The sequence below is a fragment of the Podarcis liolepis genome (genome assembly GCF_965112155.1).
Source record: "Podarcis liolepis genome assembly, chromosome: 3".
Taxonomy (NCBI): Eukaryota; Metazoa; Chordata; class Lepidosauria; order Squamata; family Lacertidae; genus Podarcis; species Podarcis liolepis.
Genome location: NC_139557.1, coordinates 6301427 through 6322954, shown reverse-complemented (window position 1 = coordinate 6322954; position 21528 = coordinate 6301427). Strand labels below are relative to the sequence as shown.

The 21528-nt window shown below is 44.6% G+C and overlaps 1 protein-coding gene across 2 annotated transcripts; it reads left to right on the top strand.

Moving 5' to 3' along the window:
- The first annotated feature begins 4540 nt into the window (after nt 1-4540).
- On the top strand, nt 4541-19923 carry FAM124A (family with sequence similarity 124 member A). Of its 2 annotated transcripts, XM_083495190.1 has the most exons (4): nt 4541-4639; nt 7490-7521; nt 14447-15177; nt 18201-19923. In XM_083495190.1, the coding sequence occupies exons 1-4, from the start codon at nt 4575-4577 to the stop codon at nt 18993-18995; spliced, it is 1623 nt and encodes a 540-aa protein (XP_083351316.1). In that variant the 5' UTR covers nt 4541-4574; the 3' UTR covers nt 18996-19923. The 2 variants fall into 2 exon arrangements, with proteins under 2 accessions (XP_083351316.1, XP_083351317.1); XM_083495191.1 differs by lacking the exons at nt 4541-4639; nt 7490-7521 and adding an exon at nt 11216-11333.
- The last annotated feature ends 1605 nt before the right edge of the window (nt 19924-21528 follow it).

The following is a 21528-nucleotide window of genomic DNA, read 5'->3' as shown; positions in this document are numbered from 1 at the left end:
TGACCTTGCCTGGTTTCTTGCCTCGTGTCCTGCCTTGGCCCTGTCGGACTGACTCCTTGTGGAACCCTTGGATTTGGGACCAGACCTGGACTGCGTTGCTCTGGTTACTTCCGGCCCAGGACAACTATTCACAAACTGCTCTAGGGCAGGGATGGTTAACTTGCAGCACCACAGTTCCCCATATCCCTTACCACTGACCCATGCAGTATATGAAAATGCATTGATGGAGGTAAACCATAGTAAAACTAGCGATCATGTTCTCAGTTGTATCAAAAGGGTCTGGAGATGCCTGGAATACTGAAGATTTAAAACTGTGACTTTATTGAAGAATTGCATGTAAATGTACACAGCAGTGCATATAGTTTCCAGAGGTAAGACAGCGCTCCTAATTTAAAAGCACAAGATGGGCATAGAGGTATCAAACCATAACTAAAATCTTTCCAAAGATGCGGGGAGGAACCGATCAAATGGACTAGCTAAATATTTCATAGCATATAAGATTACCTGCTTTGAAAAGGCAGCACTTCTACTTAGTTCTTGCATATGGCTGCTTAAATCTAACATGGTTATGGCAAATATGTGTGCTTAATAGGCTCCCGTGAGTTGTCATCATCACAGTTTTGCTAACTGCAGAGAGGATTATCTATAGGAAACAAAACAGCGACAGCAACGGAGAGCATGATCTGTTTTAAGAAGTAAAGGTACAACAGTTTCAATACAGCAGTGGCAAAGCTGTATCGTTCCGGTCCGTGTTTAAATGACAAGATGAGCTCACATTACTTCTAATCACCTTTGAACTAAATTGGCCACAGCAGCAATAAAAACATAAATAAAATGCATTTCTTTCAGGCATCAAGGCTTGAGATGAACACGAACAGAGATTTTGTGCCTCCTTCAACGTTGAACTTCTCACTCTCATTGCTAAAGGAATACACCTTGGTCACAATTTCTGTTGGACTGGATGCAGCAGCAATGGAATCTTTTGTTCCCTTGATCACTTTCACTTTTTCAAAGCGTCATTTTAGGAAAATTTATTCTTTTCCATACTCCTCATTTGTTGAAAATAAGAACTAGATTGAAGGGATGTTATATCGGCACCAGTTAAAGAGTTCAAGCTGTGTCATAAATTTGTTTGACATGTATTATGTTGTAATTTTCATGAACTAACAAGAATTCTTTCAAAGTGTTAATTCTATTCTGCAACAGCAAGCTATTACTCTGCTTTGTAAAACATTTTTAAAATAAGACCTTGACTAGCTTTTCAGATACCTTTTAATTGAATAACTTTCTAAAGAAAAGCCTGAAGCAACTGATATTATAGTTTGAAGTCATGTTTATTCTGTTATATTTTACTCCAAGAAGACTTGTTTATCCTAAATAGAACCCAAAAAGGCTGGCATGGATGTACAAAATATTTTTTTTAAAAAAATGTGATCCTACTGAGATCCCAATATGACATTTTGCAGGTAGCTCTTAGAAATATTAAATAATCAATACATTTTTTGGAATTTTGAAACCATATTAATTTTTAATCACTTGGAAAAAATTAAAAAATTTAAAATTTGTAACTTTAAAATTTAAAGTAATCATGTGACAGATCATATTAAAGCCCATTAAATTCTGAAAAGATCAGTATTTTTAGTTTTGAAATAGTTTTTAGTTTTGAAATATCTCAATTCTGGGCTGAGCTTTTAAGTTTTTTGTGTAGGCTAAAATTATCCAAAAAAATTATTCAAAACAATTGAAATTTCAAACCCTAATAACTCAAAAAATGGGGTGAGATATATATATATATAAAATACAACTTTAGATTTCAACTTAGCTTTGATCATTCAACACGTGTACAAAGCACTGATAAAATTGGAAGACATGCGTTTTTAATGCTTGATGTTTTTATATGTGCTGGAACCTGCCCAGAGTGGCTGGGGAAATACATAATAGAGCAATGATTTTTGTTCTTTATGATTTTAAATCTCTGCCGGGCTCAAACGTGGCATCCTCCTTTCTTTACGCATTCCCGCGTGTGCCATAAACCCAAAGCTTTTTTTCTGGGGGGAACACGTACTGCTAAGCATTTTGTGAATTTGTCTTTATTTTTCCCAATTTGAACTATAAAATGGTGGTTTCCTTGAGTCAAAATGAGAGTACCCCTATACATAAAAAGCACTGCATAAAAACAAACCTATCAGACTGACTGGTGTGTTGTTTTTTGAAAACTCAAAAGCCTTAAGCAACTTTGGAAAAACATGCATTTTAAAAGAAGGAGAATGTAAATAAACAAAACTTGTTTTATTTGTGCTGGATACTTATTGATATACTCCTTTCCTAAAACTCAGACCGTTTGACATCATCATCATAGGATCAGTCTAGTGACATAATTTGCTTCATGGTGTTGTTTAGTCGTTTAGTCGTGTCCGACTCTTCGTGACCCCATGGACCAGAGCACGCCAGGCACTCCTGTCTTCCACTGCCTCCCGCAGTTTGGTCAAATTCATGTTGGTAGCTTCGAGAACACTGTCCAACCATCTGTCCTCTGTCATCCCCTTCTCCTTGTGCCCTCCATCTTTCCCAACATCAGGGTCTTTTCCAGGGAGTCTTCTCTTCTCATGAGGTGGCCAAAGTCTTGGAGCCTCAGCTTCAGGATCTGTCCTTCCACTGAGCACTCAGGGCTGATTTCCTTAAGAACGCATAGGTTTGATCTTCTTGCAGTCCATGGGACTCTCAAGAGTCTCCTCCAGCACCAGAATTCAAAAGCATCAATTCTTCGGCGATCAGCCTTCTTTGTGGTCCAGCTCTCACTTCCATACATCACGACTGGGAAAACCATCGCTTTAACTATACAGGCCTTTGTTGGCAATGTAATGTCTCTGCTTTTTAAGATGCTGTCTAGGTTTGTCATTGCTTTTCTCCCAAGAAGCAGGCGTCTCTCAATTTTGTGACTGCTGCATAGGCGCCGACTCCATGGGGCTTCAGGGGGCTCGAGCCCCCTCAAAAAATTTTGGGGGGGGCTCAGCCCCCCCAATAATCTCGGGCGGGCGCCCTTCCACCAGAGCGCCACCGCCGTCCCCCGCCTCCTCCCCACCTGCTCGTTCGCCAGCCAGCCAGCCGCGCGCCCTAATCGGAGAGCCCCGGCCAAGGGAATCCCAGCCAAGGCACTGCCGGAAATCCCGCGAGAACAGGGGAATCCCGACTGGCCACACCTCCCAGCCAGCCAATCGGCTGGCTGGGGGGGCGTGGCTTGCCCGATTTAGGGCCGGAGCCACTTTATTTGCATATTCATGAGCTTATTTATTATTCATGAGCTTTCCCGGGCCCCCCCAATATTTTTTCTAAGTCCGCGTCCCTGGACTGCTGTCACCATCTGCAGTGATCATGGAGCCCAACAAAGTAAAATCTCTCACTGTCTCCATTTCTTCCCCTTCTATTTGCCAGGAGGTGATGGGACCAGTGGCCATGATCTTTGTTTTTTTTTGATGTTGAGCTTCAAACCATGTTTTGCGCTCTCCTCTTTCACCCTCATTAAAAGGTTCTTTAATTCCTCCTCACTTTCTGCCATCAATGTTGTGTCATCTTCATATCTGAAGTTGTTGATATTTCTTCCGGCAATCTTAATTCTGGCTAGGGATTCATCCAGCCCAGCCTTTCGCATGATGAATTCTGCATATAAGTTAAATAAACAGGGAGACAATATACAGCCTTGTCATACTCCTTTTCCAATTTTGAACCAATCAGTTGTTCCATATCCAGTTCTAACTGTAGCTTCTTGTCCCACATAGAGATTTCTCAGGAGACAGATGAGGTGATCAGGCACTCCCATTTCTTTAAGAACTTGCCATAGTTTGCTGTGGTGGACACAGTCAAAGGCTTTTGCATAGTCAATGAAGCAGAAGTAGATGTCTTTCTGGAACTCTCTAGCTTTCTCCATAATCCAGCGCATGTTTGCAATTTGGTCTCTGGTTCCTCTGCCTCTTCTAAATCCAGCTTGCACTTCTGGGAGTTCTCGGTCCACATACTGCTTAAGCCTGCCTTGTAGAATTTTAAGCATGACCTTGCTAGCGTGTGAAATGAGTGCAATTGTGCGGTAGTTGGAGCATTCTTTGGCACTGCCCTTCTTTGGGATTGGGATGTAGACTGATCTTCTCCAGTCCTCTGGCCACTGCTGAGTTTTCCAAACTTGCTGGCGTATTGAGTGTAGCACCTTAACAGGGGAAATACATAATATACATAATAAAGCGACGGTTGTTGTTGATGATGATTTTAAATCTCTGCCAGGCTCAAACGCGCCATCCTCCTTTCTTTACGCATTCCCTTGTGCACTTGGCACCCCCGACGGGTCCCGGGACGCATTGCATGGCGCGCCGCGCGGATCCTCCGCCGCAGAACCGCCGCGGAGAGGAGCGCCGCGCGCCTGCAGCCCGGCTGGGCAAATCCCCGTCGGGAGGACGGACCTTCCGGCCAGGGGGCAGCGCGGGAGGCCCGCCCACCGACCCGTCCCTCGCCCTCCTCCGCCCTCGCCGCCACCCAGCCCGGCAAGAAGGAGCAGCAGCAGCAGCAGCCGGAGCAGCCGCCGCGCCATGCGCCGGAAAGGGGGCGGCCGCTGGCAGGACGAGGCCGCCGACTCCGGAGCCGAGACGGCCGGGTGAGTGAGTCCCCTCTCCGGCACCGGGGGCTTCTGGTGCCCGGTCCCTTTCCCTCGACAAGGATGCTCATCTGCTTCAGACGGGGATGGGGATCCCCCTGGACGGGCGCTGAAGAAGCAGCATCGAAACCAAAGCGCAACAAGCCCTTAAATATAGGGAAACCCCACAGGTGATCAGCCCCACTCCGGATTCGCTCCTAGTGCGTTTTGGCGCCTCGTCTGGTCCCATCCCTCCCCAAACCTCAAATAATGGAGTGGGAAGGGACCGCTGGGGTCCTGTAGTCCAAGCCTCTCCCAAACCCCAGATCATAGAATCATGTAATTGTAAAGGGACCATTGAGGGTCAATCTATTCCACCCCCCTTTGCCCAACTTGAGATTCGAACTCAGGACTCTGAGATGAAGAAGCTCAGGCTCTACCGACTGAGCCATTCGACTCGCACAAATCTTAAGCTTCTGGTTTGATCCCAAAAGTAATGGGGCTTGTGAGCTGTGATTGAGGGCAGTGGCGTAGCGTGGGGGTGCAGGGGGGCCCGGCCGCACCGGGCGCAACATCTGGGGGTTAGGATTAGGGGGCGCAAATCCACGGGTTAGGGGGCGCAAATTACTTGCCTTGCCCCGGGTGCTGACAACCCACGCTACGCCACTGATTGAGGGATTTGTGCATTCTTGCGTGGGGTGGGGGGTGGGGGGGTGTAGGAAATCTTAGGAAAAGAAAGTAAATTAATCGAACGTCGAAAGTTTAATGTTGCCTGCCTTTCCAGCTAAGCTCTTCTTCAGGGAAACTTGGACAAATGTTTGATCCTAAAAAATTTTTTTAGAAAGGTGAACGTGTTCAAATAGAGGTGAGGATTTTGCCTCAAACAGGACGCCTCTCAGTGTGCTTTGTCATAATCAGTGCACAACCATTTCCCTTGCAGAACAGTTTCAGAGGCAGTAGTGATGTTGAAAAAGAACCAAAAATTTGGGTAGCTTTTATATGTGGATATATATAATGTTCTAAAAGGGTTGAGGAGAGAAAGACCTTATATCATTACCTGTTGTTAATAAAGTGCCCTTAAGGGGGCATAAAAAGATTTGGTGAGTAGGAACTTGGGAGCAGGATCCAAGCAGCAGCAGAAATCGTAGTCTGGCAATCAGAATGGGCATGTTTAAGCAGTGGCGTAGCGTGGGTTGTCAGCACCCGGGGCAAGGCAAGTAATTTGCGCCCCCTAACCCGTGGATTTGCGCCCCCTAACCCCCAGATGTTGCGCCCGGTGCGGCTGGCCCCCCCTGCACCCCCCACGCTACGCCAGTGTGTTTAAGGTACATGCACCCAGCAATCCAAAAATGCAATGGAATTCAGGTGTGTCAGGGCCGCTTCATGTTTTATCTTGGGTGCATTTGTGCATTACGACCACATTACAATGTGTTCAGTGATCATTGTGTATGTGCACACATCCCTGTCTACATACTCCCACCAGTGTGTGTGCTTGGGCACATATATACATGTGTGTAAGGGATGTGTCTGCATATGGTCTGGGGCATGCAGTATGTTCTAATGTTTTGTGTATGGACAAGCAGGGGAATATTTCTGTGCTACAGGTGAAACTCGGAAAATTAGAATATCGTGGAAAAGTTCATTTATTTCAGTAATTCAACTTAAAAGGTGAAACGAATATATGAGATAGACTCATGACATGCAAAATGAGATATGTCAAGCCTTTATTTGTTATAATTGTGTACAGCTGATGAAAACCCCAAATTAACAATCTCAGAAAATTAGAATATGAAATGAAATCAGCAAAACAAAGACTGCAAATAGAGCAATATTGGACCTCTGAGAAGTAGAAGCATGCATATGTACTCAATACTTGGTTTGGGCCCCTTTTGCATCAATTCCTGCCTCAATGCGGTGTGGCATGGATGCTATCAGCCTATGGCACTGCTGAGGTGTTATGGAAGACCAGGAAGCTTCAATAGCAGCCTTCAGCTCTTCTGTATTGCTCGGTCTCATGTCTCTCATCTTTCTCTTGGCAATGCCCCATAGATTCTCTATGGGGCCAGCGAGTTTGCTGGCCAATCAAGCACAGTAATCCCATGGGCATTGAACCGCCATGATCATCACAATTATAACAAATAAAGGCTTGACATATCTCGTTTTGCATGTCATGAGTCTATCTCATATATTAGTTTCACCTTTTAAGTTGAATTACTGAAATAAACGAACTTTTCCACGATATTCTAATTTTCCAAGTTTCACCTGTACATGTAACCTGTTCCACAATTTCCATTTTCAACCAAGATGCTTCATACTCATCTTATGAACCAAAGAAGTAGACTGTTCATGTAGCATGTAATAGTCAAAACATATTTTTGCAGCAAGATGTATCTTTCGGGGGGGGCAGGAGGGGGGAGCAGTAAGGCTTCATTCATGCAGAAAATTTTGATTTACACGATTTGAGTATGAGCTTGTAATTGGAATTCCACTCATACATGCAGTCCAAAATAGTGCCCCCAACCAACTTATTTCAAGGAAGTTAAAGACCTTGCTTCCGCATGGACCATACTGTACTATTTGCTGTTTTCTGCTATTTTAGAACTGCATTTATAGCCTGCCTTTCTCCAAAGAACTTGTGGCATCATACATGGTTCTCTCCCTAACCTCCTGAGGACTTGCAACAACCCTGTGAGATTCAGCAGGCTGAGAGATGGTGACTGGTCCAAAGACACCTTCATAGCTGAGTGGGGATTTGAACCCGAGTCTCCCAGGGGCTAGCTTGACACTCTAACCATAATGACATAACCCAAGTCCCCATTGTTCGCCAGCCCTACTGAACTTAACATTTTTATTTTTATTTTTTTACTGCAGGTCAGAATACAGCTGTGTGTCATCTTCCAGCAGTGAGTATAATTTTTTTTTAAATAATATTTTATTAGGTTTTATCAATAAGAAGATTCAAAAGAATACAAAAACAGAAAAATACAAAGTTACAAAATACAAAAATACAAACATTAAACACAAAAAAAGACAAGAAAAAAGGGGGGAAGAAGCACATAAAAAAGAAAACAAAACTCCCTCTTTTTAAATTTCTCTTTGGTTAACTTATTTTCCTGACTTCCTCACGCCTCCCTTTTTTGTATCCCTTTTTTAAAATTTAGTTCAGCAAGTTCATATCCAATTTAACTTATCTATTATCAATCCCATCTTACATTTTACCTTGTTGCTAGAACCCCATCAGTTCATTTCAACGTCATCAGCATTCAAAAATTTTACAATGTTTCTGTAAATAAATTTTAAATTTCCTCCAATCTTCCTCCCTGATCTCGGATTCTGCCAGTCATTTCCACCATTTCCATATAGTCTATTAGTTGCATTTGCCATTCTTCCAGGGTGGGTAGATCTTGTGTCTTCCAGCAGCAGTGAGTATAATTTTGTTCTTCTGTTTGTGTCCACTTAATGAAGCTGTGCTACCTGTGGGAAGCTTTGGGGACAGGGCCAGTTCACCCCTCAGGTTCCACAGGGGCAGCAGATGCAGTCTCCAAGAAATACATCACCCGCTGCTGCTGGTGCCAAAATGTCTTGGCCTGGCCCTCTTTGGGATGCACATTTTCAAGGTACCTCGGGTTACAGACGCTTCAGGTTACAGGTGCTTCAGGTTACAGACTCTGCTAACCCAGAAATAGTACCTCAGGTTAAGAACTTTGCTTCAGGATGAGAACAGAAATTGCACGGCAGCAGCAGGAGGCCCCATTAGCTAAAGTGGTACCTCAGGTTAAGAACAGGTTTTTTTTTGAAAAGATATTTATTAAAGTTTTTAAAATATAACAATAAAAATGAAAAATAAAAAGAAACAACATACAACATAAAAACAATTAAAAAACAAATAATTTTCCATAACATATCTTCCTTACGCTTATTTCCCTGGACCTCCTCATACCTCCCTTCTTTGTATTCCACTTAAATTTGTTAATTCAGCAAATCCTTACCATTAAGCTTTTACCCATTTGTAAGCCTTTTTTTTCGTATCTCCTAAGCATTACAGCTGGAAACCCCTTAGTTTCTTTCCAACATCCTTCTAACATTCATCAATTTTACAATATTTCTGTAAATAGTCCTTAAATTTCTTCCAGTCTTCTTTCACCAACTCTTCTCCCTGGTCTCGGATTCTGCCAGTCATTTCTGCCAATTCCATGTAGTCAATCACCTTCATCTGCCCAGGTTAAGAACAGTTTCAGGTTAAGAACGGAACTCCAGAATGAATTAAGTTCTTAACCAGAGGTACCACTGTATGTGGGTGGGGAGCCTCTACTGAACTAGTATGGAGGAAGAAAGATTGTCTGAAAAGGGAGGAACATTCACTAATAGGAAGGAGCTCTAGGCTACAATCCTGCACATCCTTACCTGGGAGTATTGAAGTAACAGGGGCTTACTTCATCTACTTACTTCAAGTAAACATGTGTAGGCTAGTAAGTGCATGCCTTTGCATAGTCAAGAAGTTCAGGCCAGTTTGGGCAAGCCAGGACTTTCGTTGCTGCTGGTAGATGTGGGTGGACCTTTCACTGAGATGTGTGTGGCACTTAATGACGACAGTCAGACACAGACTGGGGACGGACCCAAACTGTGTGGTACATGTGTTGCAGCCATGGTGGTACAGAGGCATGTATCTTCTCCAGCCCAGCTCAATCTCAGAAGCTACTCAGTAGGTGGGTATTTAGTTTTGGAAAGAAAATTACACTGCCTAACTTGGGGGTAGCCAAAAGGTTGCTCCCCAAATGTCATTGGACCACAACTCCCATCATCCTGAAGATTGGCCATGCTGGCTGTGACTGAGGGGAGTTAGAGTACAACAATATCTGACTGCCCCCTGGCAACCTATCCAGTGTGGAGTGTGTGCCCCTATTGTTGGAGACTCTGTTGTGGCTGGTGAAAAGGCCACCCATTATGGAGAGGACTTTCTAGTGGGAAATCTATGGCACTCCAGCTCCCATCAGCCCTAGCCAGCATGGCCAATGGTCAGGGATGATGGGAAGTGTAGTCCAACACTCTTCCAGCTGACAGCAGAATGAATTGGGTGAATTCATCCAAGGCCTGAACCCGAGGTTCCATCAGGAAGGCTCTGGAACGGTGAAAAGTGATTAGTCTGACACAACCGACAGAGCAAACTTTGTTTCCTGTCTTTTGACTGTCCTGGAGATGCCTATTTTCAGGGTTAGCATGTTGAGAAGACTCCGTTGTCCTGGCAGATAATTGCTGCTTGAGATTACAGGTCTGTATTGATTAAGATCTCTTTGTGTGGTAGAGCAGTTAAATTGTTCTGCTTTGGTTTTGCCCACTGACCTTGAGGGATGCTGTGGATCAGTTATTAGGGATTGCGTTGTTTCTGCACTTGAGGTTGCCGAGAATAGTTTGACCATTACTGCCTACACGGTAGTGTCTTCTTCTGTGTCTTAATCATTGGACATCACCCTAGTTTTCAGAGGAGCTGACACACACACACAGAGCAGCGAGACAGAAGACTAGCTCACCCGCCTCTGGACATATTAGGCTGAAAATGAGTACGCATTATGGGGAAGTTTTGGTTCCTTTCCATACCAGAGCCCATTAGCACAGTGGAGGCTCTGCTCTTCTCCAGTCAACTGGAAGCAAAATTAAAATTGTGTTTCTGGAAAGGTTGGCCCAAAGGGAATGCGTGCTTCAGGCTAACCAAGGCTTCCCACCCTGTTATGTAATAATGGAGTGAAATATTTATCTCAATTCCAGAGAAAACAGCTAGTGTGGAAACGACACGGCAGCAAATAAATCAACACACCTACTTGTCATTGTTGCTGTAAAGTACTTTCCTTTATAACCTTCCCAGATAATGAGAGAGTGCACTGGCGAACTCAGGCTTTTTGCGATGACAGTTACCAGTTTGCACATTCTTTGCTTCAGCTGTACTTGGGTGCTGCTAGTGTGACCATGGTTTCAGGATTTGTGTTATTTGTTGTTGTTTAGTCGTTTAGTCGTGTCCAACTCTTCATGACCCCATGGACCAGAGCACGCCAGGCCCTCCTGTCTTCCACTGCCTCCCACAGTTTGGTCAAACTCATGCTGGTAGCTTCGAGAACACTGTCCAACCATCTCGTCCTCCACCGTCCCCTTCTCCTTGTGCCCTCCATCTTTCCCAACATCAGGGTCTTTTCCAGGGAGTCTTCTCTTCTTATGAGGTGGCCAAAGTACTGGAGCCTCAGCTTCAGGATATGTCCTTCCAGTGACCTCTCAGGGCTGATTTCCTTCAGAATGGAGAGGTTTGATCTTCTTGCAGTCCATGAGACTCTCAAGTGTCTCCTCCAGTACCAGAATTCAAAAGCATCCATTCTTCGGCGATCAGCCTTCTTGATGGTCCAGCTCTCACTTCCATACATCACTACTGGGAAAACCATAGCTTTAACTATACGGACCTTTGTTGGCAAGGTGATGTCTCTGCTTTTTTGTGTTATTAGAGGTTCTGAAATGTTCTTTTTCCTGATACTAATTTCAGTTGATAGTGCCAATAAAGGCAGAAGGTTGCTTGGAGGCATCCGCTCTGCTCTGCCTTCACAGTTGCTGGAAACTGCAGGAAGAGAAAATGCGGTTGTTCATCTAGTTGGCCACTTTGAGAACAAGATGCTCGAGTACATGGGCCATTCATTGGCTGGATCTAGCGGCGGAGGAACCCTCTCCGGCACCTGAGGTGGGATACCACGTTAGCGGCATCCCGTACGGCGTGCGCATGTACGGCGTCCCATACAGATTGCGCACGCACAGCAGCCCGTATGGTCGCCGTGCGAGAGGCAGCCTGTACGGACACCCGTATGGATGGCACACGAGAGGAGCAGCCCTTATGGGCGTCGCATGAGCGCGCCCTTGGCTGCTCTACAGCTGGGGGGAGGCAGGGGCCGTCTTTTCACACACACACCCCGAGTGGCACCCAGGGCGTCCCACCCCCCACTTCATACGCCCCTGGCTGGATCCACAGGTTCTCTTTATGTTCATTTGGGTAAGCACTTGTGAGATAGAGCAATATTTATTGTAGCTAATGAAAACCAGGCAGAAGAAGTTGGATCGTCTGTTGCCTATATCTTATAAGAAGTGTAGGCAGCAATAATGCCTCAAGTGTGTGATTGTTTGGACCCAGTGCTAGGAATTAGCCAGGCGTGTTTTGTGAGTGGTGTGGGTCCAATTGCGACCACATGGAGATCTCTGGATGCCACGTTGACGACTGGGGAAGGGCTTAGAGGAGGGCTGGATCTAGACACACCAAAGAAGTGTTTCGGTTAAACGCGTCATAAACTTTGTATGAGAAATCGAGTTGGCAAAAAACAGAACTCCGCAGCGCCATCTGGGGTCACAGTGCTTTAATGCATATACAATGCGTATAAAGCGCTTTTTCTTTGCCAATGTAGGTGAGTCCGAGTCCAAGGATCTGAAATAATTTCCTTGAAGACTGAATTTGTTTTATTCTGGATTGCAGTGTGTTGTAAACTGCTTTGGGTCCCCTCCCCTTAAAATATAAAGTGCTATAGAAATGAAATTAGTAATAATAATAATAATAAATCCCATTGCAAAGAAATAACTAAAGCAGCGCCTAGGCATTCCATTATGGCGACTGCAACCTAGGTTTAAGGTGCCATTTGGCAATTAGATTCTATATCTGCGTTTCTAACACAGTTTGGATCTCCTTACTGAATAGAGAGAGTGCTGTTGTGCTCAGATTCCTGCTTCTCCACCGTGAGAAGAGGACGTTGGACTAGGTGGGACTTTGGCTGGGGGTTACATCTCTGTGCAGGCCTTACTTTCAGCACCCTTAACAAACTACAGTTCCCAGAATTCTTTGGGGGAAGCCATGATGGTTAACTGTGGCACAAGTGTGCTCTAAGTGTATGGTGTAGAGGTGACCTTAGTCTTCATCTGAATTTATTTGCACATTTCTACTTTGAGGGATGCTTTCAGTGTCTTGTGAGTTTCTAAGCTTCTCATTCCCTGCCGCCACATTGCAAATGGTTGTGACATCTGTCAAAGTGGTTACACCTCCGGGAGTGAAGCACAAAAGGATCATCTCACTCGCGGCTTCTCTACTGACCTACATGCAGCGAGTTGGGCTGCTAGATATACTGTAGTTTAAGTTGGTTTCCAGTTTAACTTCAAAGTCCATGCCAAATTTAGAGGTTTTGCTGTTGTCTTCTTCTTCAGTCTGTTAGCTGGAGGGTTAAAAGTGTCGGTTCACATTGAAAGAGATTTGCAAAATCACTGCGAGCTATTTTAATTATACTGACTGAAGTGATACATTTTTGCTTCGCATCAAAGGCAGAACTGCTGGTCATCTGTGTGTGGCAGGCAGATGTATGATCTGAAATGACTTTGCCCATGTTTGCGTAAAAGAGGACAACTTGTTGGCTATTCTTTGCCTGTTCGGCAGTCTGGCATCGTACCACCTTCTTGAGACTTTTGGCAGGATATCACAAATGGTTCCTCCTCTGGAATGCCTAGATGGATGGACTAGCCTTCTTTCCTTCTTTCCCAACTTATTTCTTGCTCCATCTATCCAGCTGATGAAATTCTGTGCTCTATCTCCTCCTTAGTCTTCCTGAGCATTGAAGAGATGTTCACCTCAGATTCTGAAGCCTGCTGGGCAGCAGCTCCTGATGTAGGCTTCAGAATTAATGAGATGGAACCGAGCAGCAAGAACACACATCAGTTTAAAATGAAGAGAAGTTCTCCCCTTGCCTGCAGCCAGTCCTTTATTATGTGACTGAATTTGGGGTTGGAGGCTATTTCAGTTAGCGGCACAGGGAAATCTGTCTAGGATGTTGTTTACTCCATCAGGAATATTGTTTACTTGGGCACCATTGGACCAGACACACTTCAACCCTGAGAGCCTAGTGGTCCAGATATGTCTTGGAACAGGATTGGCAGTTATGGGTTATCTGACGTATGCAGATTTATGATGGAGACGTGGACTGAATTCTCTGTTTGGGACCCAAAGCTGTGGCAAGTTTGACCCAATACAGATTCCAAGGGGTTGTATTCAAAGACTGGGAGCGGCTGCCGAGACCATATAACACCGGTCTTGAAAGACCTACACTGGCTCCCAGTACGTTTCCGAGCACAATTCAAAGTGTTGGTGCTGACCTTTAAAGCCCTAAACAGCCTCGGTCCAGTACACCTGAAGGAGCGTCTCCACCTCCATCGTTCTGCCCGGAAACTGCGGTCCAGCGCCGAGGGCCTTCTGGCGGTTCCCTCGCTGCGAGAAGCCAAGTTACAGGGAACCAGGCAGAGGGCCTTCTTGGTAGTGGCACCCGCCCTGTGGAATGCCCTCCCACCAGATGTCAAAGAGAAAAATAACTACCAAACTTTTAGAAAACATCTGAAGGCAGCCCTGTTTAGAGAAGCTTTTCATGTTTAATAGGTTATTGTATTTTGGTGTTTTGTTGGAAGCCGACCAGAGTGGCTGGGGAAACCCAGCCAGATGGGCGGGGTATAAATAATAAATTATTATTATTATTATTATTATTATTATTATTATTATTATTATTATTATTAATGCTATGCAGGAGTGAAATGACTTCTTGCACAATGGGATTCCCCCTCCACACACCCTAACCCCAACCCTTTGGAGCAGATTTGGGGACAGTGTGGGGCGTGTGCAGGGGGAAGAAATGGTGGGGGGGGGGAGTCCTATTGCATAGGCAGACGTTCTTCCATTTGCTCATTTAGTTACTTGAAAACCACACCTTTTTAGAAAACTGAATGTAAACCGTTGCAAACCAAACCAGATTGACTGGGATTTCCCCCTCCTCCATTCAGGTGAACTTTCTGTGGAGGATGTGCAAGATCCTTTCCTTCTTAGCATGCACCTAATTGCAGACCCAGGAGACTCTGGTGTCCTCCAGCAAGCCATCGATAGCCTATTGGCATGGATCCACCCAGATCTCCAACTCTTCCGCGTTTCGGAAAGGAGGAAAGCAAGGAAGCCCGACAAGGCCACCGTCTCCCAGCCAGCTCTTGCAGTAATCCTCTTTCTGAAGGAAGAATATGATGAGGAGCCAATCCTGCAACTTCACGAGTCCTTTCAAAGGCCACCCTGGCATTACCACCACACGGAACAGGTGCACGGCAACTTCCTCCCTTACATGCCAGGCAGCCAGGACTTTTTCACCTTGGCCCAAGGCACTCCTCTGTGGGCCATACGGCCAGTGCATTATGGGAAGGAAATAATACGCTTCACCATCTACTGCAGGAATGAAAAATTTGCCAGCGTTATGAAGCTCTACGAACTCATTCTGAGAAGACGGGTTTGTCAGAAAAAGGCAGGCTTTTGTGTGTTCCCTGTCTATTCCAATGTGGATATTGATATTCAGTTGTCTTTAAAGAGGCTTCCCAAAGGCCATGTGCCAAGTCCCACAGAGTCAGCGCTGCTGGAATTCCGAGTCAAAGATATTGAGCAGCTGATGTCTCTCTTGCCTAATCCTTGCAGCCGGATCAGTGAAGGCAGGTGGCAAACAGAAGATCCTGATGGGAACAAGATCCTCCTGCAGGTATTTCTTAGCACCCCTAAATCTCCATGTGGCATTTGGGAATGCAGATTTTAAGTTGCCATGCATGGGGTGGGGGGTGGGAATCAGAATGTGTTTGAAGGATACACAGCATAATTGTGTGTAAAGTTTCCTTGGAAATAAGTACTATTAAGTTCCATCAGAAAAGTCCCTACTTTTGTTTCCAAACTGAAATGTGCTGCCTGCATATTGTCCGTATAATAAATACCGTATTTTTTGCTCTATAAGACGCACCTTTTCCCTCCTAAAAAGTAAGGATCTTATGGAGCGAATGCAGGCTGCGCAGCTATCACAGAAGCCAGAACAGCAAGAGAGATTGCTGCTTTCACTGCGCAGCGATCCCTCTTGCTGTTCTGGCTTCTGAGATTCAGAATATTTTTTTTCTTGTTTTCCTCCAAAAACTAGGTGCATCTTGCGGTCTGGTGCGTCTTATAGAGCGAAAAATACGGTGATTACTATGGTCTAGTGAGCTCCTTGTAATACTAGTATGAATTGTTTCATACTAATCACCATCCATTGCCAAAGACCTCTGGTCTTTTGGTGTGGACTGGGGTGATGATGGCAACACACCAGAGGGTGAATAAAGTTTACTGTCCCATAGCACAATTCACATATATTTCTCTAGTTTGAAAGATCCATCACTTCCAATTCTAAACTTTCCCTTTGAACCTTCTGGACTGCAGAAAGTAGAAGCCTTGTATAAACAGAAAGAACCTTGTCAACTCTTTTCCATGTTAATTTGTTTCTGGGCTGACTCTGTGTAATTTTCCACAATCTGTCAGGTTTTTTTACTGTGCATGATGGAGGAATTCAAAAACAGCAAGAAGCCAAAGGCCTAGTTCACATGTAAACCATGGCTAAGTGTGAATGTGGGTACTGAGTACAAAAATCACAGCCACTTTGCTCATCCCCTGGTCCTGGTTCTGCTGGCTTACTCCCCGGAGCTAAGTCATGGTGTGTCTTAGAGTTACATGTGAACCTTAACAAACCAGAAACCCAAGTTCAGATGTAGCGCTAAACCAAACCGTGGCTTATCTTTGTGTCGTGGAACAGCAGGACTGAGGAAGGAGGGAAATGGCTGCAATTTTTGCCATGAATACACACATGCTCGTATGTCCACGCTTAGCCATGGTTTCCTTGAGATTAGAGGTAAAAGGGGCTAAAGGTTGTTTTATACAAAGATCTTTCAGCTGTGTTACAGGAACAATAACATTGTAACTACATTTGATTTGATTAGTCAACAGGCAACACTCTTAGGATGATACAGTGGTGCCCCGCAAGACGAATGCCTCGCAAGACGGAAAACTCGCTAGACGAAAGAGTTTTCCATTTTGGAGGTGCTTCGCAAGACGATTTTCCTATGGGCTTGCTTCGCAAGACGACAATGCCTTGCGAGTTCCTGCGGGTTTTTTCCCTCCCCCCCTTTTTCTAAGCCGCTAAACCGCTTATCAGCTGATCTGATCAGCAGATAAGCCGCTAAAAGCCGCTAATAGCGCTAATCCCCTAATCTGTCAATGGGCTTGCTTCGCAAGACGAAAAAACCGCTAGACGAAGAGAATCACAGAATGGATTCTTTTTGTCTTGCGAGGCACCACTGTATTGGCAAAGTACTTTCAAAGGACGAAGAATATAGAATAGGTGTGTTCTTGGCTGCAGGTTGTGGTTAGACAGGAGATTGTGTAGTCATGAATCCAGGTTTAGTTAACACGCTAAGCCAAACCGTGGTTTAGCTCAGCATGGGAGCAAAAGCAAAGTGCTGCAAGCTGTTCTTGAGATAGCACAGTTGGTAAAGCATGGAACTCTGAATTTCTGGGTTGTGGGTTCTAGATTATCCTTGGGATCCCTTCCAACTCTCTAATCCTATGATTCTATTTTTGCATGGTCCTGGTAAGCCATAGTTTGGCTTACCATGATAGGCGAACCAAGCTGTTGTGGAGATGAGTCCTAAAAACAGAAAGTTGAAATTTATTTACTATCAGTTTCTCAGGCACTCTTTACATACAAGTTGTAATAAGGTACTTAACTTTGGAAACAATTAGTTCAGCAGCAGATTCTTTTTTTACCGTTTAATCAGGCAACCTGTGGAACTTTATGGAAGTACCTGAGCCTGGTATAAAACGTAGCAGGATAGCATCATTTTATTCTAAGACCTCTGTGCATTTAGTAGGAATAATGGGAAACTTTGGGAAATCGGTGCAAGATTTTTGAAGGATGTGGATATGCTTACTTTTAGAGAATGGTATAGTTGCTAGGCTTTGCGTCATCTAGACAACAGTGCAATCAGAATAAACTGGTGCGACGTCTGGCAACTGTGCCGCTCTGTTTAAGACAGAAACAGTTCTTTATTGTCTTGCTGATATAAGTGTATCAGTTTGTACATAGAGCTTTTGTTACTTAGAACTGCAGACTCCAGTTGAGTCCATGTTCCTTGTGCTCTTTGCTTCTGACTCATTCTGCAGAAAACAAGCAGTTCTCTGTCAGTACTAATGGCCCTGCAGAAACCAAAAATATAAAGGAGAAAGAAAAGGCAACAACGCAGTAGTGGTTCTTTTCCTTAAACCAGCTGGAGGATTTTATCCCTGGAGAGGGTAGTTCTCCAAAGCGGGGAATAAGATTTCTCCGCTATGCTTGTTATTTATAAGCTAGTTATTTCCATGCCACCATTTAAGAAAGAAGAAAAGGCTTAGGGCTTTGTATATTAGCAGTGTTAATCTGTTGTAGTATACAAGTTCTGATTCTGCAGTGCAATCCAATGCATGCCTACTCGGAAGCAATTAACATTTAATTCAACAAGACTTACTCCAAGGTAAACGGTAGCCTTCATCAACTTGGTACACTTCTGATATTTTCCACTACATCTCCCCTAAGCTCCAGGCACCCCAGCCAATTACTGTTACTGATTAATGCAACCAGTGGCCATTTAACATGTAGTAGATAATTCAGCTCTGGAAATAAATGTTTGTTGTTAATGTGACCTCCTCCCTTTTCATCCCTCTTCTTCACAGCAGGCCCGGTATAGGAAGTGTGGTAAGCTGAACAAGTTTTGCTCGCCATCTCCTGCAAGGCACCTTCCCGTTACACCGCTTCGAAGTTTTCTTCCCCAAAGCAGCAGATGGACTCTCAACAAAGCCAGTGATCCTTCAAAACCAGTTTATTCCATTGCATTTCACCATGCCAGTCTGTACCTTGGCGTTTCCCAGCAGGACTTGAGAAATCACAACCAAGCACTTTCTGCCGGAAGACCTGGTGGAGCCTCTGGCGACTCATTTCAGCGAAGCAAGTCTCTTGCTTGCTTGCCCACAATGCGCTCTTCGCTGGTCCCCAAATCTTTTCATTTTAGCGAGCCAAATTCCTTAAGCACTTTCTCTTCTGGGCACAGGACAAGAAGCAGAGTCAACATTGATGACTTGGAAGGAGTTCAGGAGACTGATGTGGACACAGGGATGAAACTTGCCTTCGCTGATCTATCTGTGGTCTCGGCTTATTCAGTTTCAGATGGGTTCAGTAGTGACGTGGAAGCAAAGACTAAGCGTCCTGTACAAGGGCAAAGTGTCAAGAGATTTAAGGAGCCCGGCTCTCGAGGAAGATCCCCATCAGCCAAGTGTAACATCTTTGAATTATCTTCCGGCTCGCTTCCTTTTCCTTTTGATTGGTTTTCCAGCTCTTCAGAGTCACATTCAGGTTCCCCATCAGCTGGTTCCTTTGAGATAAAATGTTTGCCAAGAGGAAACGTTTTCCCCTTTGCTGACAGCAGAACAACTGGTGGTGGGAAAAGCAATGAAGAAGAATTCTACATCTGAACCTGTGTGTGTGTGTGTGTGTTTGAGAGAGAGAGAGAGAGAGAGAGAGAGAGATAAAGAGAAAGTTATTTTATTTAAGTGCTTGGTTATTGAGCCAGTTTCCACCCTGCGCCCAAGACCTGTTTGCTGCCCTGGGGTCTTGTGGTAAGTGTGTATGTTTAATTTCATTTCACTTTTAATTGGTGCACCGCCTTTCTATATTACTATACACAAGGCGGTTTGCAAGCTGAAGAAACAACAAAATAGGCAGCAAAGATCACATATCTAATAACAATCTGATCCAATAATAAAAACATAACTTTAAAATAAGCAGCTTACATCAAATAAAACAATATTCAATAATCCATTAGAATATAATAGTAAATAGTAAAATTAAATGTCAGCAAATAATAATTAAACAGTTTACACTTAACAATCACAATAAAGAATGACTAAACTATAATATGCGGGTGGCACATTGGGATGCGGGTGGCGTTGTGGGTTAAACCACAGAGCCTAGGGCTTGCCAATCAGAAGGTCGGCGGTTCGAATCCCCACAACGGGTTGAACTCCCGTTGTTCGGTCCCTGCTCCTGCCAACCTAGCAGTTCGAAAGCATGTCAAGTGCAAGTAGATAAATAGGTACTGCTCCGGCGGGAAGGTAAACGGCGTTTCTGTGCACTGCTCTGGTTCATCAGAAGCGGCTTAGTCATGCTGGCCACATGACCGGAAGCTGTATGCCGGCTCCCTCACCCAATAAAGCGAGATGAGCGTCGCAACCCCAGAATCGTCCACGACTGGACCTAACGGTCAGGGGTCCCTTTACCTTTAAACTATAATCAGTTAAAATAACGGCAAGTCACAATGCACAAAATACCACAAAACATACAAAACCATGTAAAAGGATCAAATTGAGAAACAGGGACACACAACTTATGCTATATATATATATATATTTGCTTTCGTAGATTTTCATATATATATATATATATATATATATATATATATATATATGCAGGTTTTGGTGTCTTCGGGTGTCTTCCCGTGTAAGAGTTGGGGTGTCTAGGCGACGTTTCGACGAGGTCTCACTCGTCATCTTCAGGCTGGTGCTTTCGGCTTCTTGTTACTGGAACAGAGCAGGATCTCAGTGTTTGAGTTCCTATAAATACTGTTGAGGGGGTGTGGTGTATAGCCTCCAACATTCTGGGCAGAGAGGAAGTTCCCAGGTTAGTGTGCCTTTTCTTCTTTTGTTCCTTAATTACTTGAGGGATATCTTGAGTGATTTCTTGAGTGATATTCTGAGTACCACTTAGGTGGGTCGTTAGGTGTGGATTAGTTGCTAAAGCTTTCGTTTCTTGACCTCTTGAGCTTGTGAAGAGTTTTTCTGAGAAGATGGCTGTACTGCACTTAGTTGTGCTCTGGCTTGGCTTCGTGTATAGGGGCGAGCTGTGGTTTTGTGCCCTGTGCCAGCCAGATCTGTGTAGGGATTGCAGGGGGGTGCAGCATCCGGAGGTGCCATTATGGTTTGGCTACTGGATGGTGTCTGTAGTTTATCTGTGGAGAGGGTCTGGGTTTGGGTCTGGTGTGGTTGATTGGTGATGGCGTTCTGTGTGCCTCTGGTTCTGGTGTCGGTTTTTGTGGGGAGGGCTAATGGCACCTCCGGATGCTGCACCCCCCTGCAATCCCTACACAGATCTGGCTGGCACAGGGCACAAAACCACAGCTCGCCCCTATACACGAAGCCAAGCCAGAGCACAACTAAGTGCAGTACAGCCATCTTCTCAGAAAAACTCTTCACAAGCTCAAGAGGTCAAGAAACGAAAGCTTTAGCAACTAATCCACACCTAACGACCCACCTAAGTGGTACTCAGAATATCACTCAAGAAATCACTCAAGATATCCCTCAAGTAATTAAGGAACAAAAGAAGAAAAGGCACACTAACCTGGGAACTTCCTCTCTGCCCAGAACGTTGGAGGCTATACACCACACCCCCTCAACAGTATTTATAGGAACTCAAACACTGAGATCCTGCTCTGTTCCAGTAACAAGAAGCCGAAAGCACCAGCCTGAAGATGACGAGTGAGACCTCGTCGAAACGTCGCCTAGACACCCCAACTCTTACACGGGAAGACACCCGAAGACACCAAAACCTGCATTCCTGTACCCGTGAAAATCTACGAAAGCATATATATATATATATATCCCTGAACTCCTCTCTTTCCAGCTGCTTCTGCTGTTCTTGAAGTCATGGTCTTGGAAAGTTTCCTAGGGCTGGAGGATGGAGCATGGCAGGTGGAAAAAGCCTTTGACTGATGATAACAGCACAAGGTCTCTCTTCCGCTAGCTCTTGTCTCCCTCAGGCAGCTGTAATTTACAGGTAGTGCTAAAGCTGAAGGTTTTCTGAAGATAATATGACGATTTTACATATATTCTCACTTGGGGAGTGAGTGCAGTGCACTACGGTTTTGTTCCATTGTGTACTGTTGGAAGTTTTGTAGATTTCTCCCATCCCCACACCACACACCCAAGCACTCCCTCCTGTTTGGTTGCAGTG